The 24,434-nt window shown below is 42.6% G+C and overlaps 1 protein-coding gene across 14 annotated transcripts in view; it reads left to right on the top strand.

The window, feature by feature from the left end:
- The window catches only part of MYO5A (myosin VA), a 160,722-nt gene that overhangs the window by 72,520 nt on the left and 63,768 nt on the right, over positions 1 to 24,434 (top strand). For all 14 annotated transcript variants that reach the window (XM_044279658.1, XM_044279660.1, XM_044279651.1 and 11 more), the window contains exons 7-10: positions 844 to 925; positions 2,442 to 2,549; positions 2,641 to 2,747; positions 18,519 to 18,784. In XM_044279658.1, the coding sequence (XP_044135593.1) occupies positions 844 to 925; positions 2,442 to 2,549; positions 2,641 to 2,747; positions 18,519 to 18,784 (563 nt within the window). The remainder of the gene's footprint in view (positions 1 to 843; positions 926 to 2,441; positions 2,550 to 2,640; positions 2,748 to 18,518; positions 18,785 to 24,434) is intronic.

The raw sequence follows: 24,434 nt of genomic DNA, 5'->3' as shown, positions 1-24,434 counted from the left end.
ATTTGTAAGACTGATCAGTGCCATTCCTTTAAAGATCACAAAGCACACTATGATGTCTTACCATCATCTCTGGTCATTGAGACATATTTTCTTTTCAGTCCTCTAATGGTTATAAAAAAAAAATTACCTGATTTCTGATCTCTAGAAATGCTCAGTAATTGACTAGACACAGACCCTGCCCTTTAATTGGAGAGAGAGCATATGGTTTAGTTGACCATACATGAGACCCCATTGTGCTGCATTATTGGGAGTAGTGGTTACTACAGGCTCGTCTTTACACATGAGCACACGTTTATTTTCCACCGCATATTCCTAAGTGATCATGTCCTCAGCCACTGTAAATCCCAAGCTTCTTAGCTGTTTTTGGCCGAGTATACAGTGATCTTCTGATGTAATATTCCAACATCTGTACAAAGTGCTCAGCCATGGGTTAATCTTACGGTGGTTAATCTGGCGTTCGCTCATGGTCGGTCATCTTCTGTTATCAGAATTGTTCTGCTTCATGGAGTGTGTGAAGGCATGGTACAGGCCTGACTAAGTCCTGATCTTAGACTGGTGTAGTAATGACTGAAGGTTAGACATCCCCATAAAATCTATCCTTGTAAATCTTGTCATTCTCTACCGTTTTTAGTTCTAGATAGCATATTTCCAAAAGCCTAAAAGGAGAAGTGCCTACTATTTAATGCAAGTGCTGAATCAGCCTGTATACTGCTTAGTACGCAGAGGGTTATCTGAGATTTAGTGCTTGCTGAGCTTGCCGTTTTCCATCATTTTCAAGTAATTCTGCGTTCTTCGTTGCTATGCAGTAATATACGTAATGACTTTTTTTTTTTTTTTTTTTAGGCAGACGACGAGAGAAATTATCACATTTTTTACCAGCTGTGTGCATCTGCCTCTCTACCAGAGTTCAGTGTGCTTAAACTGGGTATGTTATAAATATGACTAGTCATTTAAGGGTTAGTGAACTGGTTTGGGGAGGGAAGATGTAAGACCCTTTTACAAGGGCCAAAGAGCGGGACAGTTATTGGGACCAGTTTTCCTAGGAAAGCTGATTCTCAATAATTGCCCTTTGTAAATGTGCCACCATCCTTTCTGTGGTCCATGGAATCATCATTTCTGGCAGCAGATCGTCCTGTGTAAGCTGAGATCTGTTGCCAACAAATAGTGATTCTCTATGGGGACAAGTGACCTGTGGCAATTGCTTCTGCCCATACAGAAGGGATGATTGCTGCACGTAAATGCAAATTATCAAGAATGAGTGGTTAATTCCCGATAATTGTCTTGTCAATCAGCTCGTGTAAGGAGGCCTTTATGCCTATAACTAGGCCTACATTGCAGACATTAAGCTGCCATCCCATCAAGGTATTCTGTTTGGCCATGTGTGATGTTATGTTAAAAATTTGTTTTTATAATTAATGAATCACCCCTATTACCACGAGGAACACATTGCTCCCCATCGCTGCCTTGTTTTGAGACAGATAAGGCAGGTACATTTGGAAATGGAGGGTTGTCCTGTACCACGAGGTGCCCCTAAGGTAAGTTTTACAGCCATCTTCAAGAAATAGTTTGAAAGCTGTCACTGCCGCAGTGATTCTATATTACGACTTGTTTATGACCGTGTATACATAGCTAAAGCACTAAACCCGTTCTTCCACATTAACGTGCAGGGCGGCCTGTGATTACATACTTGCTTCACTGGTCACTCAACGCTGAGGGATCTAGGTTTAGGATCACACAATGTCATGTGCTGGATAGCTATATTCAGCCCTGATATTTTATTCCTATGAAAAATGAGGTGGCAGCAAAAGAAAATTAAAAATTCTAATGAATTATAGCTGTTGCCATGGTAACATATGTCAACATAAATTCAGGTCGCTTCATGTAGTCCGAAATCTTCTCTGGCCGGGATTGTGTCTTCTGTCGGACCACTCCACACGGAGAGCTCTGGACATTAGACACACACAGTGCTTTACCTCTGGGCTGTGAACTGTGTTCTGCACACGCAGTCCAGGATTTGGATTTCTTCTTTAAAGGGGTTGTCTCTCAAGCAAATCCACTCTGCAATCCACTTGCTGAAGTGAGACAACCCCTTTAAATGTGTTGTCCCACAACAACAACTTTTCCCCTGTGCACAGGATAGTGGATAAGTGTCTGCTCGGCAGGGGCCCGACTTCCGGGACTCCTGGCGATCATTAGAACAGGGGCTTGTGTTCCCCGTTTGAATGGGGCAGCGGACATGCATGATTGTGCTCCGTTCCATTCAACTCTATATGGTTGCTGGATATGGCCGTGTGGAGGCACTTCCATAGGGAATGGATTATGGCGCTGGAGAAGGAGAGTGATTGATTAAACGGGGGATTATGATTTTATTTTTATTTATTTTTTTACTTTTTTCGCAAATGATTATCACATTTTTAATGCACATAACTTCTTCACATCAGGCAATGCCAACAGTTTTCACTATACTAACCAAGGGAGAAGCCCTGTGATTGATGCAGTAGATGATGCAAAAGAACTGCGCAACACAAGGCAGGCCTGTGCTTTACTAGGTGGGTTGTACAGTGTCCTTCAATTGTCCAGTGTTATGTTGTTAGGTCTGTGGCTAATAGATTTTTTTTTTTTTTTAACTGCTGTTTTAAGGAATTGGAGACCAGCATCAGATGGGAATCTTTAGAATTTTAGCTGCTATACTCCACTTGGGAAATGTGGATATTAAAGGTCGGGATTCTGACAGTTGTTTAATTCCGGTAAGTGTGCTTTAGCATTGCATTGTGTTTATATAATGTTTACCTGAACATAGTGTTTTAGAAATGGGCACAAAGAATGGGCAATCCTGGAAACTGGTGCAGTTTAAATATGATGTGTATTGGGGGTCATGTACTAATTTTGTACTCCAGTTTTTTTTTTTTTGGTGTAGAAAAGTTGAATATTTTACTGCAAGTGCTGTTTTTACAGCACCCACACCATGGGCCTATTTGTTTAGCTACATGTGCTCCAAAAACAGGGGTGACCCTGGAAAATAAATAAATAAAAGTTGCCCATCCAAATTGACAGAAGGTGGGAGCAACACAAGCAGGTGGCTTCAGCCATACCATATGTAATGCAGGCCACAGGCGGTCTGCTATGGGCTTCCGTGTCCACTGCAGCGTTCACCTGTATCACCATCCTGATGATGATAATACAGTTGAATTCAGGAGGGCCTATGTGGTACCAGGCTGGGTACATAATTGCCTGATGTTCCCATCATCGCTCCCATCAATTTTAAGAGTGTCAGATTGATACATACTTGGCTGCATGAGGAGGACTCAGGTGGACCTTGGTCATCGGCCCACTGGGAAATTTCCCTGTAGGGTCTATGGCCAGTCCACCCCTGTCCAGAAATGTGGTGCACACTACACCAGAAATCTACGCCAGCTCCTGTCTGGAGCAGATTTCTGTCTGGGCAGCAGAAGATGCAACACATTTGTTAAGAGCCTTGCTTCTCTTAATAAATTGGTCGGATCTTCTGCCAGTAAGTGTGAAACGCCAGTGTTTAGTAATTGAGCCATATTATCTATTTCCTAAAGTAGGAAATGTTGAAATGTGGCGTGCCACTCCTTTTAGTCTCTAGAGTCATGCATTGAGGTGGTATGGGGAGAATGAAGCCCAGGACCTCAGTTCTTGAGATTGATGGGGGCCCAGTTTTGAGGCCCCCAGTGATCACAGGTTTATCATCTATCATGTGGATAGGGGATAAATATCCATTGTGGTTAATCGTCTTTAAGTTTCAATAGTCACCATCTTACAATTACTGAGATTTCTTTTGGCTTGTTTTTCTTAAACTAGAAGTGCTGACAGACAATTTACACTCTGAGCCTTCAGAACTGCTGACAGTGCTACATGGGTGACTGGGAGAGCAGTGTAGACCTGCCTTGACTGATGGTCAGGCAGGTTGCATGACAGAGAAATAAAAGTTTTAACCCCTTAGTCACCAACCTGTTTTGGACCTTTAATGACTAAGTGCTTTTTTTTTTTCTTCCCATTTTTTTTCATTGTCTTCCAAGATCTATAACTTTTTTTTTTTTTTTTTTCCGTCTAGGAGGGCTTGTTTTTTACGGGACAAGTTGTAGTTTTTAATGGTGGAATGTTGCGGTACACTTTCTGATTAACTTTTATTAACTCTTTCTGGGAAGGGGATGGAAAAAATCCTTGGCATAAATAACACAATAACTTTATTTCCTGGGTAAGTATAATTACAGAGATACCAAATACATATAGGGGCACATTTATTAAGCCCCTGGGTTGGCGGTGGATTGCCGAAGTTATGAAGAGGCTTCTACATAACTTTGGCGCATCCACCGCTGATTCTGAAAGTAAGATAGCTTCCTTGCTGTCTTACATTTACTGTAGATTATTTTCTATGCCTAAACCAGACGTAGAAAATGATGAATGAGACGGGAGAAGGAAATGTTTTTGTATCGCGCTATCCCAAGACCCATAACTTTTTTTTAATCTTTCCTTCTTTCCTTCTATTGGTATCATTTTGGGCTACATAACACTTTTAGATTTTTTTGGGGCGGATAAGCAAAAAGCAATTCTGATTAATTACACGCTGAATGTGTAGTGCAGGTTGTTATGGACGTGGCAATACCAACTTTTAGAGGCAACGTCCAGTAACTGTAGCCTGTGTTTACTTTTCTGTTCATGCAGACTCCCCTCCCTGTTCGTTCATATTGGGTTAATGGTTTCGGTCTGGGTTGTGGTCACTAGTTTCTCTTTATATACCTGTGCGCCTGGATTTAAGGAGTCTGTCTCCAGCCTTGCTTGGTGCAGGAGCTTTGCACCTTACCTGGGTGATTCCATCTGCCCTATTTGTGTGGCCACTTACTATGTCATCGAGGTCACCTGGTCTTCCTGCCTTGCCTGGTTCGTCTGGTTCTGTGTTTGGTCTGTGACTGGCATGCGTGGTCTTGCATTGAGTCACAGACATTTGCATGTCTGTGCCATGTTAGTCCATGGTTTCGTGTCTGGTCTGTGACCGCCATGTATCTTCCTGCATGGAGTCCAGACATCTCCCTGTCTGTGCTGCTCTGTCTGTTCACCCATGGACTAATTCTGCATGGGGAACAAGCATCTGCTATCCATGTCTAGCCTGGAAGTGCTAACTGCTTTTGATTAGGACAGGTTTTGTGTGTATTAATAGGACAGAACGAGACATTATAACTAATGAAAGGTATTTGTATATATTTACAATAAAGTAATATTTATTTTTTTTACCTAGAGAAACGCAGGCTGCTTGTCCCCGCCTGCGTGCACTGACATTGGCACCCAGCTATCTCATTTATGGGGTGAAGATGGGAGACAGAGGCAGTCCTCTGTAACTGCTTAAATTCTGCGGGCACTATTGTCAGAGCCAAGCCCCTGCTCTCCACTGCACAGGAGACCAATGCAGCACTTAGACTGGGCCACCCTAGAAAGGTGGTGGCCTAGCCTCAGGCACTCTTACTGACCACTGTAAAAAGTCATATTGGTGGTCACTAAGGGGTTAATCTCTTTTGGGGCTGCAGTTACAAGTGTCAAGAATGCTGTCCCTTCATATTCAGTGCTCTGGGCTCTCTGCACTAAGCATTTGCATAGTAATATAGTTTATAAGGCGGAAAAAAGGCATCTGTCCGTACAGTCATCCTGCAAGTTGATCCAGAGGAAGGCAAAAAAATCCCTGTGAGGTAGAAGCCAATTTTCTCCACTTTAGGGGAAAAGACTTCCTTCCCGACTCCAATCAGGCAATCCGAATAACTCCCTGGATCAACAACCCCTCTCTAGTAGCCATAGCCTGTAATATTATTACACTCCAGAAATACATCCAGGCCCCTCTTGAACTCTTTTAGTGAACAGAGCCTCTTCCCTCTGCCTGGAAGAAGATGCCTCCATCTTGTTACCATCTCTCCTGCAACATCCCGGGTCCCCTCTGCAGCTGCTGCAGCACCTCTTTGGGAGACAGCACCTCCTGGGGTCTGGTAAGACAGACTCTGGCTGGCGTTTTTCTTCCCTTTCCAGCCTCCCCCTCTGCTTCCCTGAGTCCCCTCCAGTGATTGTGTTCTCTGGCGGTCGGACTGCTCTGAGGGGAACGGACCATTCAGTATTATGTTGTATACATTTAAATCTTCCCCCATGAGGTAACTGACCTCTAGTAATGTCTGCTCTGGGGTGACGTCCGTGCACCGGTCATAAAGACACCACTTACGCTGTTCTCCTGTCCCTGTTTGTGAGCAGTAGCTCCCCAGCCCTCTCATGTCGCCCTGACCCACTTCTGTGTCGGTCTCTCCTGACTGGGCCTCTTCCCTGTCCCATGCCATAGGGAATCCTGTCCGACTCTACAAATCTATGGCAGAGTCACTGCACCAATTGCCTGCCCAAAATTGCATCCACCTCTGCCCTCCCAGGGACCCTTCCGCGGATGGGGCACACTCTACTAGGTCGCGCAGACAACCTCGGGTTGTCACATCTATCGTCTGCATCCTTGGGTCCCTTCCAGGACAGGTCTGAGGCTGGTGACAAATCCTTCCCTGCCATTCCATCGGCTGCCTCGGGGGACACCTCTGTTACGATTCTCTCTCGGTAACAGAGCATCAGGCAGTCTTCCACCATACAAATTCCCTCTGGGTGGTTTAAGACTAATGTCCACTAAGGAACCTCTCCTCTTCAGGGTTGGTATCCACTCCCTGCACACTGTTAAGTCATCCCGCCAAGTGTTTAGCATGCCAGCACACCTACGTGGTGTCCCAGGTACGTACGCCTTCCCCTTAACAGGGGGGTACTTGTACCACTGCCAAATGATGTACCTAGCACTGTGTACCAGGGGCTAAATTATACACACCCTCCTAGTCAGAGAGTGTTCCCGCCAGGCGCTGTAGCCAAATCAGCCATTCTGGTGCTAGCGTGCGTCACGCAACCATATATACAGAGGGAGCCCTGGTTTAACAGAGTGAGTGTCTGTAGCCTTTACAGTACACTATGCAGCTATATTCTCCCCCTCCAAGCGAGTATAGAGGCCATCTTCAATTGCTGTAGCTCTTGCACCTATCTGTTATAGTGTGCACCAAGCAGCTACATTACTCTCTTCATAGTTAGAGTACCTGTACCATCTCCAGATGCTGTAATCATTACACCTGTCCGGTCCTATGGTGTTCCATCTCCAGGGGCTGTAGCCTTTGCACTTGTTATAGGTACACCATGCAGCCACTTTGCTCCCATCATAGTTAGAGTACCTGTACTGTCTCCAGATGCTGTAGTCATTACACCTGTCTGGTTCTCTGGTGCTCCATCTCTACAGGCTGTGGTCATTGCTTTTGCCTGGGTCTAGTGTACGCCATTCAGCCACATTGCTCCCATCATAGGTAGAGTACCTGTACCGTCTCCAGATGCTGTAGTCAGTACACCTAAACCACCTGAAAACACAAAACCAAGACTAATTGAATTACTATAATAAATATATATCTTTATTAAATACAATGACCTCTTATATCACATGATCGGAATAGGAAAGAAAGGATGGAAAAATGACACACCTAATACAAAAGAAACTAAAGCAGGGATATGTGGACCTTGACTAACCAAAAATGTAAAGAATCAAACCTACCAATAAGATCTAATTATAATGTACATAGAAATAGGCCGGCACTCAAACATAAGGGTTCACATGAGAGTCCAAGCAGATAAAGTGCAATTTATTAACACACAAAAACATACGTAGACATAAAATGGGATGAACAAATTCCTAGATAGGATTGTGAATACACTATCTGATCAATAGAGTCCGCAATGACGCAGGTAATTGAATGATATCAAAAGTCCTGCTGGATAGGCAAGTCCCAGTATGCTGGTAAATCCTATTTATTATATAGAGAAAAATATGGAAAATTTAGCCCGCACTACCCCTAGCAGGTGCAGATTGCTATGGCGAAATGGAGATATAAATGTAAAAACACAAAATGCAATCGCACACTGCAACCAGCACTCTGCCCTGCCTTTATGCTGGATGTTGAATAAGGCATTGGTGTACATTTTGGCCAAAGCGTAATAAGCCACTCACCACGTCAAGGTCGCCTTCATGAGTGGTCCCTAACACTAGTTCCTACCTTTTATGGGCCATGACAGCCACATAAAGTCCAGGGAGCGCAGGTACAGCATGCACGCCAAGCACACTCTGCTTTTAACCCCGTCCGGTGCCATTACAGCTTTCATCGGATCCAGGGATGCAAGTACTCACATGCATGCTGAACCCACTTTATACTTCTCCTGGAGCCTAATGGCCTGGTAGGTGCTATATAAGCAGACTCAGTTTTATACTGACTTTAAAACCAGCCTCCAGGGCTATATATTTATTATATAGTTCGTAGCAATCAATCTTATAATACATGTTGAGTACTCACTGTTTAGTAGTGCGCTTGTTTGTGGCGTTCCACGTGTCAAGGCGCTTACCTCAGCTATAGACGGCAGAGTATAGTTGATTGCTGATACCATAGATCAGAGCGCCGATAGATCGCTCCTATTCTCGCGAGACAAGCTGTTCCCTTTTTTTTTTTTTTTTTGGTATAGTGTGTAATACAAGCTCAAAAAAAATCGCAAGCCGAAAGTTGCAATAAATCTTCTTCTTTTTTTTTTTTTGGGCTAGATTCGAAGTTTGCCTTGCTTTCGAATGTTGCTGTTATTAAATTCGATCACCTGTAAATACTTCATTCGTACTTTCAAGAAGGTATTTTCATCGGTATCTTTCAACAGTGCATGGCCATGCTTAAAGTTTCGGACTCTTTATAAATAAACCGTAGAACCCAGACGCGTTTCGAAATAGATCCCCATTTCTTCCTCAGTGGGTTTATTTATGTTGACGAGTCCAAGTTCTTATATACCCGTCTGTTGATTGCTGTATTGCGGTAGTAATGCGCCTTTGCTGCGTTTTTTGGTACATATGCGTTTTTTGGTAAATTGCTTATTATAGTGGCAATAACAGCCTATATATATATTAAAATCACTTTCTGCCTTTTCACCCAATTGTAGGACAGAGCTCCCCATCTTTAAATCATGGACATCTGGAGTCACATTGAGACGAAACGCAAAATAGCTGAAACTTTTCTTTTTGATAAAGATGAAACTGCCATTGACTCTATAGAGAAAGAAAAATTGATGTCAGAATTGTTTAGAAAATTAGAAGGATTATTACAAAGACAGCTGAGGCAATATTGGGAGATACGTTCCTTGAAACAATATATTGAACAAGGAAAAATTCCAAAAGTACTCATGCTGTCAAAAAAACCTGCACAAGACCTCTGTAGTGAGATTTTTAACAAAGAGTGGGATGCATTATTATTCACACAATCAGTTGAATTGATCAATTTGATTATTAACAGGAGATCACAAATATTAGGAGATTTAGGTACTGAAATAGACCAAATGAAACACCAGATAGACAAGTTACCAAAAAATAGTGAATATGATTCCTGGCAGGAGAGATTATGTAGAGGTTTGGACAAAACAGAATTAGACATTATTAATAAAAAAAAACATCATAATTTTAAATCAGATGTACCACAAAAAACAAACTGATAAACGGTCTGGACATCCTAATGTGACAGAACACTCAGGTGAAAAACTAAGTGAGACTACCACACAAGGAAGGGATAAATCACATGTTCAAAATATATATATAATGTTGCCAGTAAGCAATAAATATGAGCCCTTATCTGAGCAACATTTTTTAGACCGGACCCCTCCACACCGCAAGACACGTATAAGAAACAGATCAACACATTCACCACAACTGGATCACTGTGTACGGTCGTCACCGACACACCCTTACAACTTAAGACAAAAGAACACGTACAGAGATCAGGAGAGAGAGATATCATCATATGCAACACCTTACCAGCCACTCTCACACTTAATACCCAACTGCACTCGATCAGACTCAAGGAGATATCACCAAAATTAAGACAAGGAGAGGACAGAGAAAAAAGGATAGACCACAAAAAATATCACTAGATCACGACTTGAGCTTGATAGTCAACTTAAGCTCTGTTGTGTTGACTAAAGCCCAAATTACACTGCTCAATAAAGGTCTGAAATTTGCGCCAACGGTTAATATTGATACATAAGTTACATACATAGGAGTCCAAAAATTTATCAGAAAAATGTGTCTAAAGAAACATTTAAAAAAAAATCCAATACCTAATGACATATTAGAACCTGGAGATATAACATTCCAACATACTGAATTGAAATATAAATCTAAGAAATTTCCAAGAAATGAGATTAGCCATGAAATGGCTTCGTTCCAAAGATGTGTAGAAAATGACCTACGGAAAATTTAAGATAAAAGGAGATATAAAGGAAATTTGTCATGTAGTGAAATTCAAGCGATAAAACAGCTACAACAACAAGGTAATATTACAATACGGCCTGCAGATAAAGGTGGCGCTATAGTTGTCTTGGATACCCAACATTATAATAATGAGTGTCTAAGGCAACTTTCAGATAAGACCACCTATCTGAAATTAAAAGGAGATCCTTTGGATGAATTTAGCAGAGAATTGACCAACTACTGTGATAGAGGTTTAAACCAAGGGATATTATCTAAACAGGAAAATACGTTTATCTTGGGTACGCAGTGTAGATTACCAGCATTCTACTGCTTGCCCAAGATCCATAAAAAATTTAAATATCCTCCTGCATGTCCAATTATTTCGGGAATAGGCTCCTTAAGCTCCAATTTATCCCAATACATAGACGGCCTGCACAATATATCGCCAAAGCAATCGCAATTAATCGCCATATCGCAATCGCCAATTGGCCGACCCAAAAATGCTGCAATTATATTACCATATTTTTCGCTTTATAAGACAAACTTTTTCCCCCCCAAAAGTGGGGGGAAAATGGCAGTGCGTCTTATAAAGCGATGGTTGACTTTTTACGTGGTTGACACGGATGTATCGCCGGCCGCTATGCTGCTATTTATTCTATTTTATTTATCTGTTCTGTGCAGCGCTATTAAGAAAATGGCAAGTTTTGTATTTTGTACTTTTGCAGTAATGCAAATATGTTATTTAATTTAGTAAAAGATGTTTTATTTTGAAAACACTGTGCATTTCAGTTCTTGAGTTAAGCATAACTACATTTCAGCATTATCAGTAATTTGTGTGTGCTTTTGCCTTGAAAATCCAAGCTCAATTCCCTTAAAATATCGCATCGCATATCGTTATCGCAATTTTTAGGGCCCTAATCGCAATCGCACAAAATTCCCATATTGTGCAGCCCTAGTAAAAAACATTAATTCCTACATAAGAGATACCACACATATTATCCAGATATTGGAGGGCCTGACTGCCCAACCCCATTGGATTATGGGTACTTTAGACGTCCAGTCCCTCTATACTGTGAACATGAACGAGGCACTTCTGCAATGAAAACACAACTTGAGATGAATAGTGAACTTTGTGATACACAAATTGATTTCTTGGTAGAAGGAGCCAGGTAAATTTTAGATCATAATTATTTTTACTTTGAGGGGGATTATTATTTGCAGCAGCGTGGGACCGCCATGGGGAGCAGGTTCGCCCCCAGTTATGCTAATCTTTATTTGGCACAATGGGAATATTCTAACATCACCCCCAAACTGGGGACGGACCTGGTCCTATGGAGACCCTATATATATGACGTCCTGTTCATTTGGAACAATGGAGAGTCCCAGCTAAAAACTTTTCTGAAAAATATCGATGACAACTCGGACGGATTAATTTTTACGTCAAACATTAATAAAAGAGTATACAGAGTTCCTGGACATACAAATTAAAATGGAGGGAGAAAAATTTGTGTGTAATAGAAGTCAATAGCAAAAAATAGCTTCATCCTTTTTACGAGCTGCCATCTTCCAAGGTGGTTGCTAAACATCCCGGTTGGACAGTTCCGCCGGATTAAACGGAACTGTACCGACAATACCACCTATGAAAAGGAAGCTATAAAGATGAAAGACCAATTTAAATGTAAAAGCTACCCTGAAAATATTCTAGACAATGCATTGGAGAAAGTAAGAAATTTGGAAAGACCTTCTTTTTTCACACCAGCACCTACATCAAATGCAAAGAAATCAACAGCGGTGGAACCAAGAATGACTTTACCGTATAGTACACAGTCAAAACAAATCCGCAATATTATCAATCGACATTGCCACTTTGTTTTAAAAGACAGGATTATAGGACCCCTATTAAACACATCTTACAAAAGCACCCAATTTAGGTCTAAAATTAGCACCTACAGTAAAAAAACTATCAGAAAAAAACAGTTTCATTATAAAATTGGGTACAAATGAAGGGTTTTTACAGATGTGGTAGGTGTATGGGTTGTAGGAATACAACCCCCTCAAAGAAGATTGAGAGGTTTGCATCTACACAGAACAAATTTGTCTTTGACATTAAAGTGCCTCACTTGCAACTCATCCAGTGTCCATGCCAAAAACAATACATCGGCAGAACAAAGCGACTCTTCCAGGTACGCTTAGCCGAACATATCAACAATATAAAGGAATGACAAATCGCCCTCTATCCAAATATTTCAAAGATTTTCATAATCAAGATTATAGAGGTTTGGCATTTGCTGCACTGGAGAAGGTGGCAATCACATTGCTAAAATGTCAAGGAGGGAGTCAAGACGAATTTTTGACTTTGGTAGCCTATCACCTGCAGGATTGAATGCTGAATTAGAAATTTTGGGCTTTTTGTGAAAAAATATAAATGGGGAGTGCCCCTTACTGATGGTATATCCCACGTCAGCACTGGGATGTCCCCTTGGCGATGGGCAAATCCCCCCTATATCTCATCTGATGGTCTGATATTCCATCTGATATCTCATCTGGGAATTCATCTGGAATTTCATCTTATGTCTAAAAGTCTACTGCTTATCGAATATCGTGCATTTAGTAACTTATTTTATACATTTTACATATTCTATACATTTTATTATATACTATATATTATATTGTATATGATTGTATTTTTTAATCTAAAAGAGGGAAAGTGATTTTAATATATAGGCTGTTATTGCCATTATATTTAGCAATTATTTACCCAAAAATGCATATGTACCAAAAAACGCAGCAAAGATGCATTACTACCGCAATACCGCATTATAGAGAAAACAGCTATGCAAAATCTACCATTCCACTTTTTACCCATGTTTTATGCATTTCCCTAATTTGATGGGATCCGCCCCAGCAATCAACAGACAGGTATATAAGAACTTGGACTCTTCAACATAAATAGACCCACTGAGGAAGAAATGGGGATCTATTTCGAAACGCGTCTGGGATCTACGGTTTATTTATAAAGAGTCTGAAACTTTAAGCATGACCTTGCACTGTAGAAAGATACCGATGAAAATACCTTCTTGACAGTACGAAGGAAGTATTTACAGGTGATCGAATTTAATAACAGCAACATTCGAAATGAAGGCAAACTTCGACTCTAGCCAAAAAAAGATCGAAGATTTATTGCTACCTTCGGCTTGCGATTTTTTCAACTTGTGATTTTTTGAGCTTGTATCACACACTATACCAAAAAAAAAAAAGTAACAGCTAGTCTCGCGAGAATAGGAGCGATCCATCGGAGCTCCGATCTATGGTATCAGCAAGCAACTATACTCTGCCGTCTATACCTGAGGTAAGCACCTTGACACGTTGGATGCCACAAATAAACGCACTACTAAATAGTGAGTACTCAACATGTTGTATTATAAGATTGATTGCCACAAACTATATTAAATAGGATTTACCAGCATACTGGGACTTGCCTGTCCAGCAGGACTTTTGATATCATTCAATTACCTGCGTCATTGCGGACTCTATTGATCAGATAGCGTATTCACAATCCTGTCTAGGAATTTGTTCATCCCATTTTATGTCTACATATGTTTTTGTGTTAATAAATTGCACTTTATCTGCTTGGTCTCTCATGTGAACCCTTATGTTTGAATGCCGGTCTATTTCTATGTACATTATTCATTATAGACCTTGGCACCTATCCGTGATTATAGAAGGTGAGCCATCCTGCTACCAAACTCCATAAGATCTAATTATAATTACCAATATCACTTGATATAAGAACAGTAATGATTCTCATAAAATAGGGGCATGAAAGATGTAAGCACGGATGTTGTGCCAAAATGAACAAGTGAGGACATATAACAGTCTCTTAGAATTACCCCAAATACATATAAATGTACAAATACTCAGTCTTATCTACATGACCCACAATGTGGCAACACACTTGTACAACTCAATAATTGACCGTAATAACATACATCTAAAACATATCCATGGTCGCCAGGTAGCAAATACCCTGCTAGATGAGCGTGTTTCACCTTCCAGGCTTCGTCAAGAGGTGTTGGAGATGAACAAGAACTGGGTATATAAGCATCAGATGGGCGGGACTAACATAATCAAAACATGAAAGAAATTTAATAAATATAGTGATCGCGCCGGGATCTTGTCCGTACAGGAGGACTCCATCCATCAGCTCGTCCCCACGCCACCATCTGCGCAAGCGCGGCGCATGTAGTGACATGGTGTGGAGTGCATCCGAATCGAGACAGCGCATGCGCCCAGTCACGTCACCAGTCCGAGCATGTGATCAAGTCACATGACCGATATACCAGGAAATGCGATTATATTTTCCATATATATATCAGAAGAAGAAGAAATTAGTGTTCATTATATAGTTAACTTTACCATCTGCCAAATAGCTATAATTTATCTCTATTCACAACAAAGGAAAGAGTGTGCATTGTCTAAAAGATAATTAATTGTTTATAAATAATGATAATCCCTAAATACCTATCAAAAGAAAATACTTCATTTTATAATTCCATTATACAATTTAAAAAAATAAAAATTATCTATAACAATTGTCACCATATACCTAATAATCAGTAACTCAATTACATGAAAATCCAGATGCTGTAGTCAGTACTCCTGTCTGGTGCTCCATCTCTACAGGCTGTGGTCATTGCTTATGCCTGGGTCTAGTGTACGCCATTCAGCCCCATTGCTCCCTTCATAGGTAGAGTACCTGTACCATCTTCAGACGCTTTAGTCAGTACACCTGTCTGGTTCTCGGGTGCTCCATCTCCAGAGGCTGTAACCATGATCTTATGCTGGGTAGTGTGCACCAAGCTGCCACATTGCTCCCTTCATAGGTAGAGTACCGTCCTGTACCATCTCCAGATTTGCTGTAGCCTTACACTTCTCTGGTTCTAGGATGCACCATGCAGTCCTATTTCTCCTTTACCACGCAGGCGAGGTATAGTGGCCATCTTCTAATGCGGTAGCCATTGCACCTCTCTGGTTCTAGTGCGCACCATGCTGGCATCGCTCCCCTCTTAAATGGAGTTCCGGAACCATCTCCAGATGCTGTACCCTTTACACCTGTCTGGTTTTAAGTCTGCACTACACAGCCGTATTCTCCCCTATTGGTAGAGTACCTGTACAGCCTATATCAGTGATGGCTAACCTTGGCACTCCAGCTGTGGTAAAACTACAACTCCCAAGATGCCCCCCTTGTTTTGCTGCTCTCAGAACTCTGTAGAAATAAATGGAGCATGCTGAGAGTCGTAGTTTCACCACAGCTGGAGTGCCAAGGTTAGCCATCACTGGCCTATATATACTGCAGCAATGCTGTAGCTATGTTCCACACTCATTATAATGAGCTCCATGCAGCCACATTACTCCTATTATAGGCGGAGTATTTGCAGTATCTCCAGGAGCTATGCCCTATTGGTACAATCTGCAGCTCATACGGCTCCTGCATTACTGGGCGTATCCCTCCCTTCCCTGGCTCTGATCTGTGTCGGGCAATCATGTGGCGTGCTATGCCATGCTAGTATTGTTCTTTGTCAACCCTGTAAAGTACTACTGCATGCTGCACAGCCGCGTTACCCCATTTCATGATGGAGTACTCGCATTATTTCTGCTTCTTTGTTTTCTTTTAACAGAGTTACATGGCACAGTCCTGGCAGCGTACAGGGAACACCACTGGATGTTCTATCCTGCCGGAGTATGCAGCGTTGAGTACCAGCCGCTACTGCAGTTTTGAGTCATCACTGGATGTCCTCCACCATACAGAATCTCTCTGGGTGGTCAAGGACAAATGCCTTCACTGGATGTCCTCTCCGATATGACTGTGACAGGACTACTGAGTGCCACACACCTACCTGTGGGTGGACTTTCCGCTGCTTGCTCTGGTATCGGACATGGTCACGTTGTTCTGCCTTGGTCCGGGTGTTCTTGGTACTCCCTTATGTTTTCAGATTAGTTGTGCTACATGACAGAAGGGCCGTTTCGTTGGGCCTGACCGTTGTCTGCACCTGTCAGTTCCTTCCTCCTTCCCTGGGGGGTTTATTGCGCTCTGCCGGTAGCTGGTTTTCTACAGGTAATTGTAGACTCCCCCGGCTTCCCCTGCCGACTTCTGCACCCTTTCTGACATATGTGTGTTTGGCGATTCTTTTCTTTTACCAAATCCAGGCTGTCGTACTTGTCCCTTCTGGGACAGTGTTACACAGTTTGCTAGTCACTGCACCTGGAATGGTTGGTCACGCTTGGCCGATGTTTACTTGATATTCTGGCTATTGTTGTCCTTAGGTGGTCCGGTTCTGTGGACCATTCTTGGGACCCTGATTGGGTAATCCTGCTCGGAGTCCCTGATTCCACTCATTCTTAGACCATCTAGCTTGCCGCTCCCTTCTCTGGAAGCTTCCCATGACATTCTGACCGCACAAGTTCGGTATGACAGCTGCTTCTTTGGGCCCGGTTTGGTCCTTCTCCCTCCTGCGTCCTCATAGGCTTGTTGCCCTCTTGGAACTGTAACATCTCTTTCCATTCCCAATTGTTTAGTGCTATGGTTTGCAGTTTACATTGTATTGGTCACTTTTGGGACGGAGTCTTTCCTCTTTTGGGGATCTTTTTCTCCTTAGGCTGTTTGGAGTCCTCTTCTACTCTAATATCTCTCAGTCCAGTGGTCTGAGCTCGTCTTTCCAAGTCCTGCAACTGGTTCCTTTTGTCCCTGGGGTGGCCAGGGATATCTCTGGTCCTACATTTCACAGCGATATTATGTCTTTCAGAGGCTTGTTCCTCACTCCCTCTATACGGGAAGCAGGTCTTTACGTTCCCTTCTCCTGACCATTTCCTAGGACCCCCCTCTCCCGGGGGTTGACAGTTTTTTTTTCTGGCAGGAAAGGGTTCTTTCCTTCTCATAGGTGTTTCTTTTTCCCCCCTTCCTTGCTGTGAAAGGAGGCTCGCTCCCTTCCCTTGTGAATCTTGTTATGATTTTCTCTCAAGCATTTAGCCTCCAGTGCTTCAACTTACGTTCTTCCATATGCAGAGCGCTAGTTCGTTGCCAACAGACGTTGCTGTGCTTCCCTCCTGTTTCCTCAGGGGGAGCCCTGGTTCTTCTAGATCCTTCCTCGGGCTCTCTAGTGCATTTTTGGTCAACTCTTGGTTCTCGCGCAGCACATCTAGCCCTGCTCCTTATCCTCTAGTGCTTTATTTCCCCCTCCTTGGGTGGTGTTGGCTAGGGTTTCTCCTGGTCCTGTTGGGTCACGTTGTTTTTCTGCACCTCTGCACCCTTCTTTTTACATGAGATTTCTATCCCACCCTCGAGGACTGCTTTGGGACGTCCCATGGTACTGTGTCCCCCAATGCCATTAACGAGAAAATTGGATTTTTGTACTTACGTAAAATCCGTTTCTTGTTCAATGCATTGGGGGACACGAATCCCACTCTCTGTTTTTACTTCTCTCCCTATCACCGGGCTACTGTTCTCTTTTCATTTCCCGGTCTACGACATGTTGGTTCTTCGCCTTTTGTTTTTCTCTCCTACTGCTTTTGGTACAAACTGAATAACCTAGTGCTATGTCTAGTGCCTCCTAGTGGTAGCTGGGCATATACCCATGGTACTGTGTCCCCCAATGCATTGAACGAGAAACTGATTTTACGGTAAGTGCAAAAATCCACTTTTTGCAGATTGTCCCTCCTGATTTCCATCCACTGACGGCTCATGTGAAGCCTTATCTCCTGACTTCATTAACACTCATTTAAGCCATATTTTTATCTGCTTGATAAGAGTTTAGCAATAAGGAGTGTTTATGAAGTCAGAAGATCAGAGATAAAGCTTCACCATGAGCCGTCAGTGGACAGAAATTAGGAGGAACAATTTGCAACATGACAGATTTTTAACCACATGTATCACAAAAACTGCTGAAACTTTTTATCAAATACCGAGTGAAAAAATTATTTTTGCCCAAAATGAGTAAAAGACTATCATAAAAAATTGCCCTGAAGGGGTCAATAGCCTTTAATTACAGATTGAAAATTATAAGCTAAGTGCTCTTTGGGTTTTTAATTACAAAATAATTAAAAGTTCCATTAATGCCCCAAAAATCTGTGGATGAAAGATTAATAATTCTTCAATTATTTTCTGCTTTTTGTATTTTAATTGCAGCCAAAGCATGAACCTCTTCTTATATTTTGTGATCTGATGGGAGTGGACTATGAAGAAATGTCACATTGGCTCTGCCATCGAAAGCTTGTAACTGCTGCTGAGACCTACATCAAGCCAATTTCACGGCTACAGGCCACTAATGCTAGAGATGCTCTGTCCAAACACATCTACGCAAACTTGTTCAGCTGGATTGTTACTCATGTGAATAAAGCCCTACTGTCATCTGCCAAGCAAAATTCCTTTATCGGAGTCCTTGACATTTATGGGTAAATAACCTGTTCTAATGAATTTGCATCATTTAAGATATTATACAAAAATTGGCATTTATATCACATTTTTTGGTGTACCTAGCTTAAAAATTGTATACCCATTACTAATGCAGCTGTATGCCCTGCATTGTGAAATTCTGGTTTCATCTAAAGTGCTATGGAGCAATCTTGAAATGTATGAAGGAAGGAGCCAGGTTCCGTTTTTTGTTTTTTTTTGCATTCAGTAGTAATTGACATTGACACATTTCATGTTTGGGTTGTCACTAAAGCATATCCTTAAAATCCTCAATGTTTGATATGTGTATGGCCTGAGGTCTAGGGTCCCTGCTATGGCACTTTCTCCCCTTCAGTGTGTACACAGGTGTAGGGGCTTTCTGGTACTATCAGCTGTGCAAAGTCCCATTCAAGTGAATATGAGCAACAGTACCTAGCGCAGTGCCCGTATGGATGAACCACTGGGCCTGTGCTAATAATGAAGGGGGTGTGATACTAGTTTTGGCATCTTGCCAATCAAACATCCTAAGGATAGGCAATGAATTTTTAAGTTCAGGAGAAAAACGTAAAGTGAGTCTGGCACCAGCGACCTCCCTATCCCGCTATCTGCATAGACGCATAACTGGTTCACCAGATTAAAGCACCGGTTTTCTTTGTTGATCCAAGGCTCTGTTCCTGAGTTATATTTTTTCCTAATATGCATATTAGGCCTTTTGCAGTGAGGGCGTATAGTGGAATGGGGCGGCAGTGGACATACATGACTGCCCCTTACATTCAAATCTTATCCCCTGTTCTATCCTGTAGATAAGTGTTTGTCGTCGGACAACCCTTAAAAATATTGATAACTTAGGATAAGTCTTCAGTATCAGATCTGACTCCTGACCCCTGATTGGTCAGCTGTTTGAAGGATCCACGGCACTCATAGAAGTACAGTGGCCTCCTCAAAGTACAGTATACCAAGTGCAGTGCCGTACATTGTAAGAAGCTGTTCTTGGTATTGTAGCTCAGTCTCGTTTCTTTGAACTCATGGATATGATATCACAGGCCAAAGAAGCAGCCCCTTGCGGATCCTACCAACAGCTAATTATTGGGGTGGCAGGAGCTGGACCCCCCCAACAGTCTGATATTGATAATCTATCCTAAAGACTACGCCATTAAGCCCATAGTTATTCATCTATTCATAGAACAACAAATAGTATTATTATGTTATATTATTTGTTTGGGTTTTATCTTTTTTTGAATCAGATAATTTTTATTTGATTTTTCGGAAAATCACAAAAATACAAAGGAAAAGAGTCTGCACAATATACATGCAACTGTTGATGACAAAAATACCATAGCATTACAGGATCAGATAAATAGTTGCTTTCATGAGTATCCCAAGTAACAACCATGGTACAAGATAAAATCTTGGTAGTAGATAAAATCACGTAAACTAGTTACAAGAGTATACCTGGTACAGAACCACATCTTAGGCCCCATGCACACGGCCGTGTTTCATGGCCGTGTGCGGGCCGTGTGCGGGCCGTGGAACCGCGGCCTGGATCCCTCCTGAGAGCAGGAGCGCACGACGTCACTGGTTGCTATGACGCCGTGCGCTCCCTGCTGCCGGCACAGTACAGTAATACACTGGTATAGATCATACCAGTGTATTACTGTATTGTGGCGGCAGCAGGGAGCGCACGGCGTCATAGCAACCCATGATGCCGTGCGCTCCTGCTCTCAGGAGGGATCCAGGCCGCGGTTCCACGGCCCGCACACGGCCGTGTGCATGGGGCCTAATAATGTATAAACAGCATAAGCCCCTTTACTGAATAACAGCGCCCGGCATTTTTGCCAAACCTTGTGCATCATAAAAAGTGTGGGGTGCCCTGACAGCTTACCAACAATTCCACTATTTTCCAATAAAGCCACCGGAGAACTGTGCCCAATAATGTGTGCCACCAATCTGGCTGAGGCAACGTCTCCAGGAGTCCTCCCCCATCCCCTCAACTGTTGCAACTGGGCCGAAATGTAATAAAGCCATGCATTCGGTACTGATAGCCCTCCCTCCTCTTTCCCTCTCTGCAGAGTGTCCAGTCTAATCTGCTCCTTTTTATGGCGCCAAATCAAATCCCTAAACAACCTATCAATTTTTATGAATATCCTGCGAGGAATCCATACCGGGGAATTATGTAGTATATACATGAGTTTGGGCATGAGAATCATTTTAAGAAGGTTACTCCTCCCGATTTCAGATAGCGACAATTTGCACCAAGCCTTAATTTTATCCAGCATTGCGATTAAGAGCGTCTCCACATTCAGTTTAATATTAATATAACTGTTATGATTTGCTGTAACCATTATCCCCAGATATTTGACGTGATGCGCAATTTGCAATGGACAAGAGTTTGGGATAAGAGTTATAGCGGTAGGAGAGTGGACTTATCCCAGTTGATACGGAGACCAGACCTATCACCAAACTCCCGTATATAAGTGCCATGACAGGACCTACAGACTGTTCCATATTGCCCAAATAAATTAACATGTCATCAGCGTACAGGGACACCCTCTCCTCCCAAGTCACACAGGGAAACCCCACAATTTTTTCAGATGAGCGCAACAAGCAGGCAAGCGGCTTAATTGCAATAGCAAACAGAAGGGGGGATAATGGGCATCCCTGACGGGTTCCCCTTCCCTATCTGAATGACTTCGATGTTCCCCCATTCGCCCGTATGCTAGCCGTGGGGCCATTGTATAACAACTGAACCCAGGAGATAAAGGTCGTCCCAAACCCCATGACACGCAACACCTCCCACAAATGGGTTTTATCTTTAATTTTGTATTTAACCCCTTAGTGACCACCAGTATACCTTTTTACAGCAGTCCCCAAGAGTCCTTAGGCTGGGCTAAGTGCTGCACGGATCTAACCTCTCACATGAGAGCAGGGCCTCTGCTCTAACGGCCAGGACTGGCAGGAGTGCCGATCCAGGCCTCTTAACCCCTTTACATGATTAAGGCTACTTTCACACTAGCGCTTGATCGGATCCGTTCTGAACGGAGCCGATCATATTAATGCAGACGGAGGCTCCGTTCAGTACGGATCCGTCTGCATTAATAACTTAGAAAAATTTCTAAGTGCGCAAGATGCCTGAGCGGATCCGTTCAGACTTTCAATGTAAAGTCAATAGGGGACGGATCCGCTTGAAGATTGAGCCATATGGTGACCTCTTCAAGCGGATCCGTTCCCATTGACTTACATTGTAAGTCTGAACGGATCCGCTCGCCTCCGCACGGCCAGGCGGACAGCTGAACGCTGCAAGCAGCGTTCAGCTGTCCGCCTGGCCGTGCGGAGGCGAGCGGAGGCTGAACGCCGCCAGACTGATGCAGTCTGAGCGGATCCGCTCCATTCAGACTGCATCAGGGCTGGACGGAGGCGTTCGGGTCCGCTCGTGAGCTCCTTCAAACGGAGCTCACGAGCGGACCGACGAACGCTAGTGTGAAACTAGCCTAAGTCTATAGTGACTGCGGCATCTAAACAGTTATAAAAAGGAGCCGACTCCCTCTGTCTCCCATCGGGATGGTGTACTGATATCTTGGTATAGCGGCCTAGGCCTAATCAGGCCTGCATGCAGCCGAGGAGTAGCAGTCTGCACCTCTCTGGCGCAGCTTTTTGGTGAATGTCAGTATAACAGCTATTATAAGCGGCTTCCCGTAGTCGTGCAGACGTTTTATGGCACCATAAGTAATGTGACTTACTTACTGACTCTCTTGCCTCAAGGAAAGTTGGGTCACATTCTCTGGATATTTTAAAAGTGAAATTTTATTTGTCACAATGCATTTTTGTGCTTCGTACTGTTACAAATGAGTGAACATTGTTCCCTTGAATCTGAATATCTTACTGCCTTAGAAAAGCAAAGACAGTGCTTTATGATAGAGAGAAGGAAGTATAGGCCTATGTGCTGTATTAGCACTGTGGAAAAGTGGAATAGGACAAATAAAAATATTAAGGAGGTTTTATATCTGTAATAATCCTAGGATTATACAATTTAAAATCATACTCCGCCTTTATTGTACTCCGAATATGCTTTAGGCTACATGCACACGACCGTATGTGTTTTGCAGTTCGCAAATTGCAGATCCGCAAAAAAAAAACTGATTACGTCCGTATGCCATCCGTTTTTAACAATGCCTATCCTTGTCCGCAAAATGGACAAGAATAGGACATGTTCTATTTTTTTTTTTTTGCGGGGCTACGGAATGGACATACAGATGTGGACAGTACATGGTGTGCTGTCCGCATTTTTTGCTGACCCATTGAAATGAATGGGTCCGCATCCTATCCGCAAAAAAATTGGAACGGACACGGAAAGAAAATACCCTTGTGTGCATGAGGCCTTATAGGTTTAAATATAGAGCTAATTCCAAGTGTCCTAGATGTGAGGGAGACACAGCAGAAGTTTTACACCTTATATAAGATTGCACCATTCTTTAGCCTTTTTGGGATGAAGTGCTGCGGATAGTAGAGGCTAAAACAGGCATTGTATTCCCCTCTACAATACGGGCTGTGGTTCTGAGTGACCTGAGAATATTAAAGTGATTCTCCAAGAGTATAAAATGTCCCCCTCATGTGCTGGGCACCCCACATGGAATATACTTACCCCGGTCCCCGCTCCCAGCTCCTCTTCTGGTCCCCGCACCGCCGCTGCTGCTTCTCCCTGCACGCGGATGAAAACATCCGGTGTCGGGGAGGGGGGGGCAGCCAATAGCAGACGGGGACGAGCCTCCGTAGCGTCACCGGCGATGCTAGAGGGGCTCGTCCCCGGCTGCCATTGTCTGCTCCCACCCCCCGACACCGGATGTTTGCTAGAGTTGTGGTGGTTTGACACTGGTGTACAGAAAACTCCCCCAGATAAGTGAATGGGAAAATTAAGCTGGTTTAAATATGTGAACAGATCTATTATAGAAAGAAGACCCGTCCTATGCAGGGGAATAAATCTGATCTAGGATGGATTCATTTTTATTTTTTATTTATTTTATTCTCTCCTCTTTCTTGGTGGTTACATGGTTTTGGTTGGGTAAATTATTTCTGAAAGCATTTAATTTAAAGAATAATGTGGAAATTTGGTGACTGGATTTTTAGTAAAATTTATTTTAATGTATTTTGATATTCAAATATTTTTAAAAATGCTGTTTTAGCATTTAATGGACCACATTATAGAATAAAAATGGATACACATCCAGAAAAGGAAGTCCAATCTACTTGAATCAGCTCTTGCCCTGGTGAACCACATATGTTTGATTGGATGGCCCTTTGAAAGGCTCTGTGCAATGCTTCATTAGATAAAGTAAAAACCCATCTGCTGCTTCCCCAGCAATAATGGCTATTTTCGGAACTCCTTCTAGAGATAGGTGCAGGTCCAAGAACCCTCCCGATCAGACATTGATGGCATATTCTAGCGATATGCCATCTGTATCTGAGATGGGAATGCCCCATTAAGTTACACTTTCATACCTTCTTGCTTGTAACAAAGATCCTGGTTATACAGGTCCTTCTAAAAAAAAATAGCATATTGTGATAAAGTTCATTATTTTCTGTAATGTACTGATAAACATTAGACTTTCATATATTTTAGATTCATTACACACCAACTGAAGTAGTTCAAGCCTTTTA

This window comes from Bufo gargarizans, chromosome 2, assembly GCF_014858855.1.
Source record: "Bufo gargarizans isolate SCDJY-AF-19 chromosome 2, ASM1485885v1, whole genome shotgun sequence".
Classification (NCBI taxonomy): domain Eukaryota; kingdom Metazoa; phylum Chordata; class Amphibia; order Anura; family Bufonidae; genus Bufo; species Bufo gargarizans.
The sequence above is the reverse complement of the archived record's forward strand: the minus strand, read 5'-3'. Positions and strand labels throughout refer to the sequence as shown.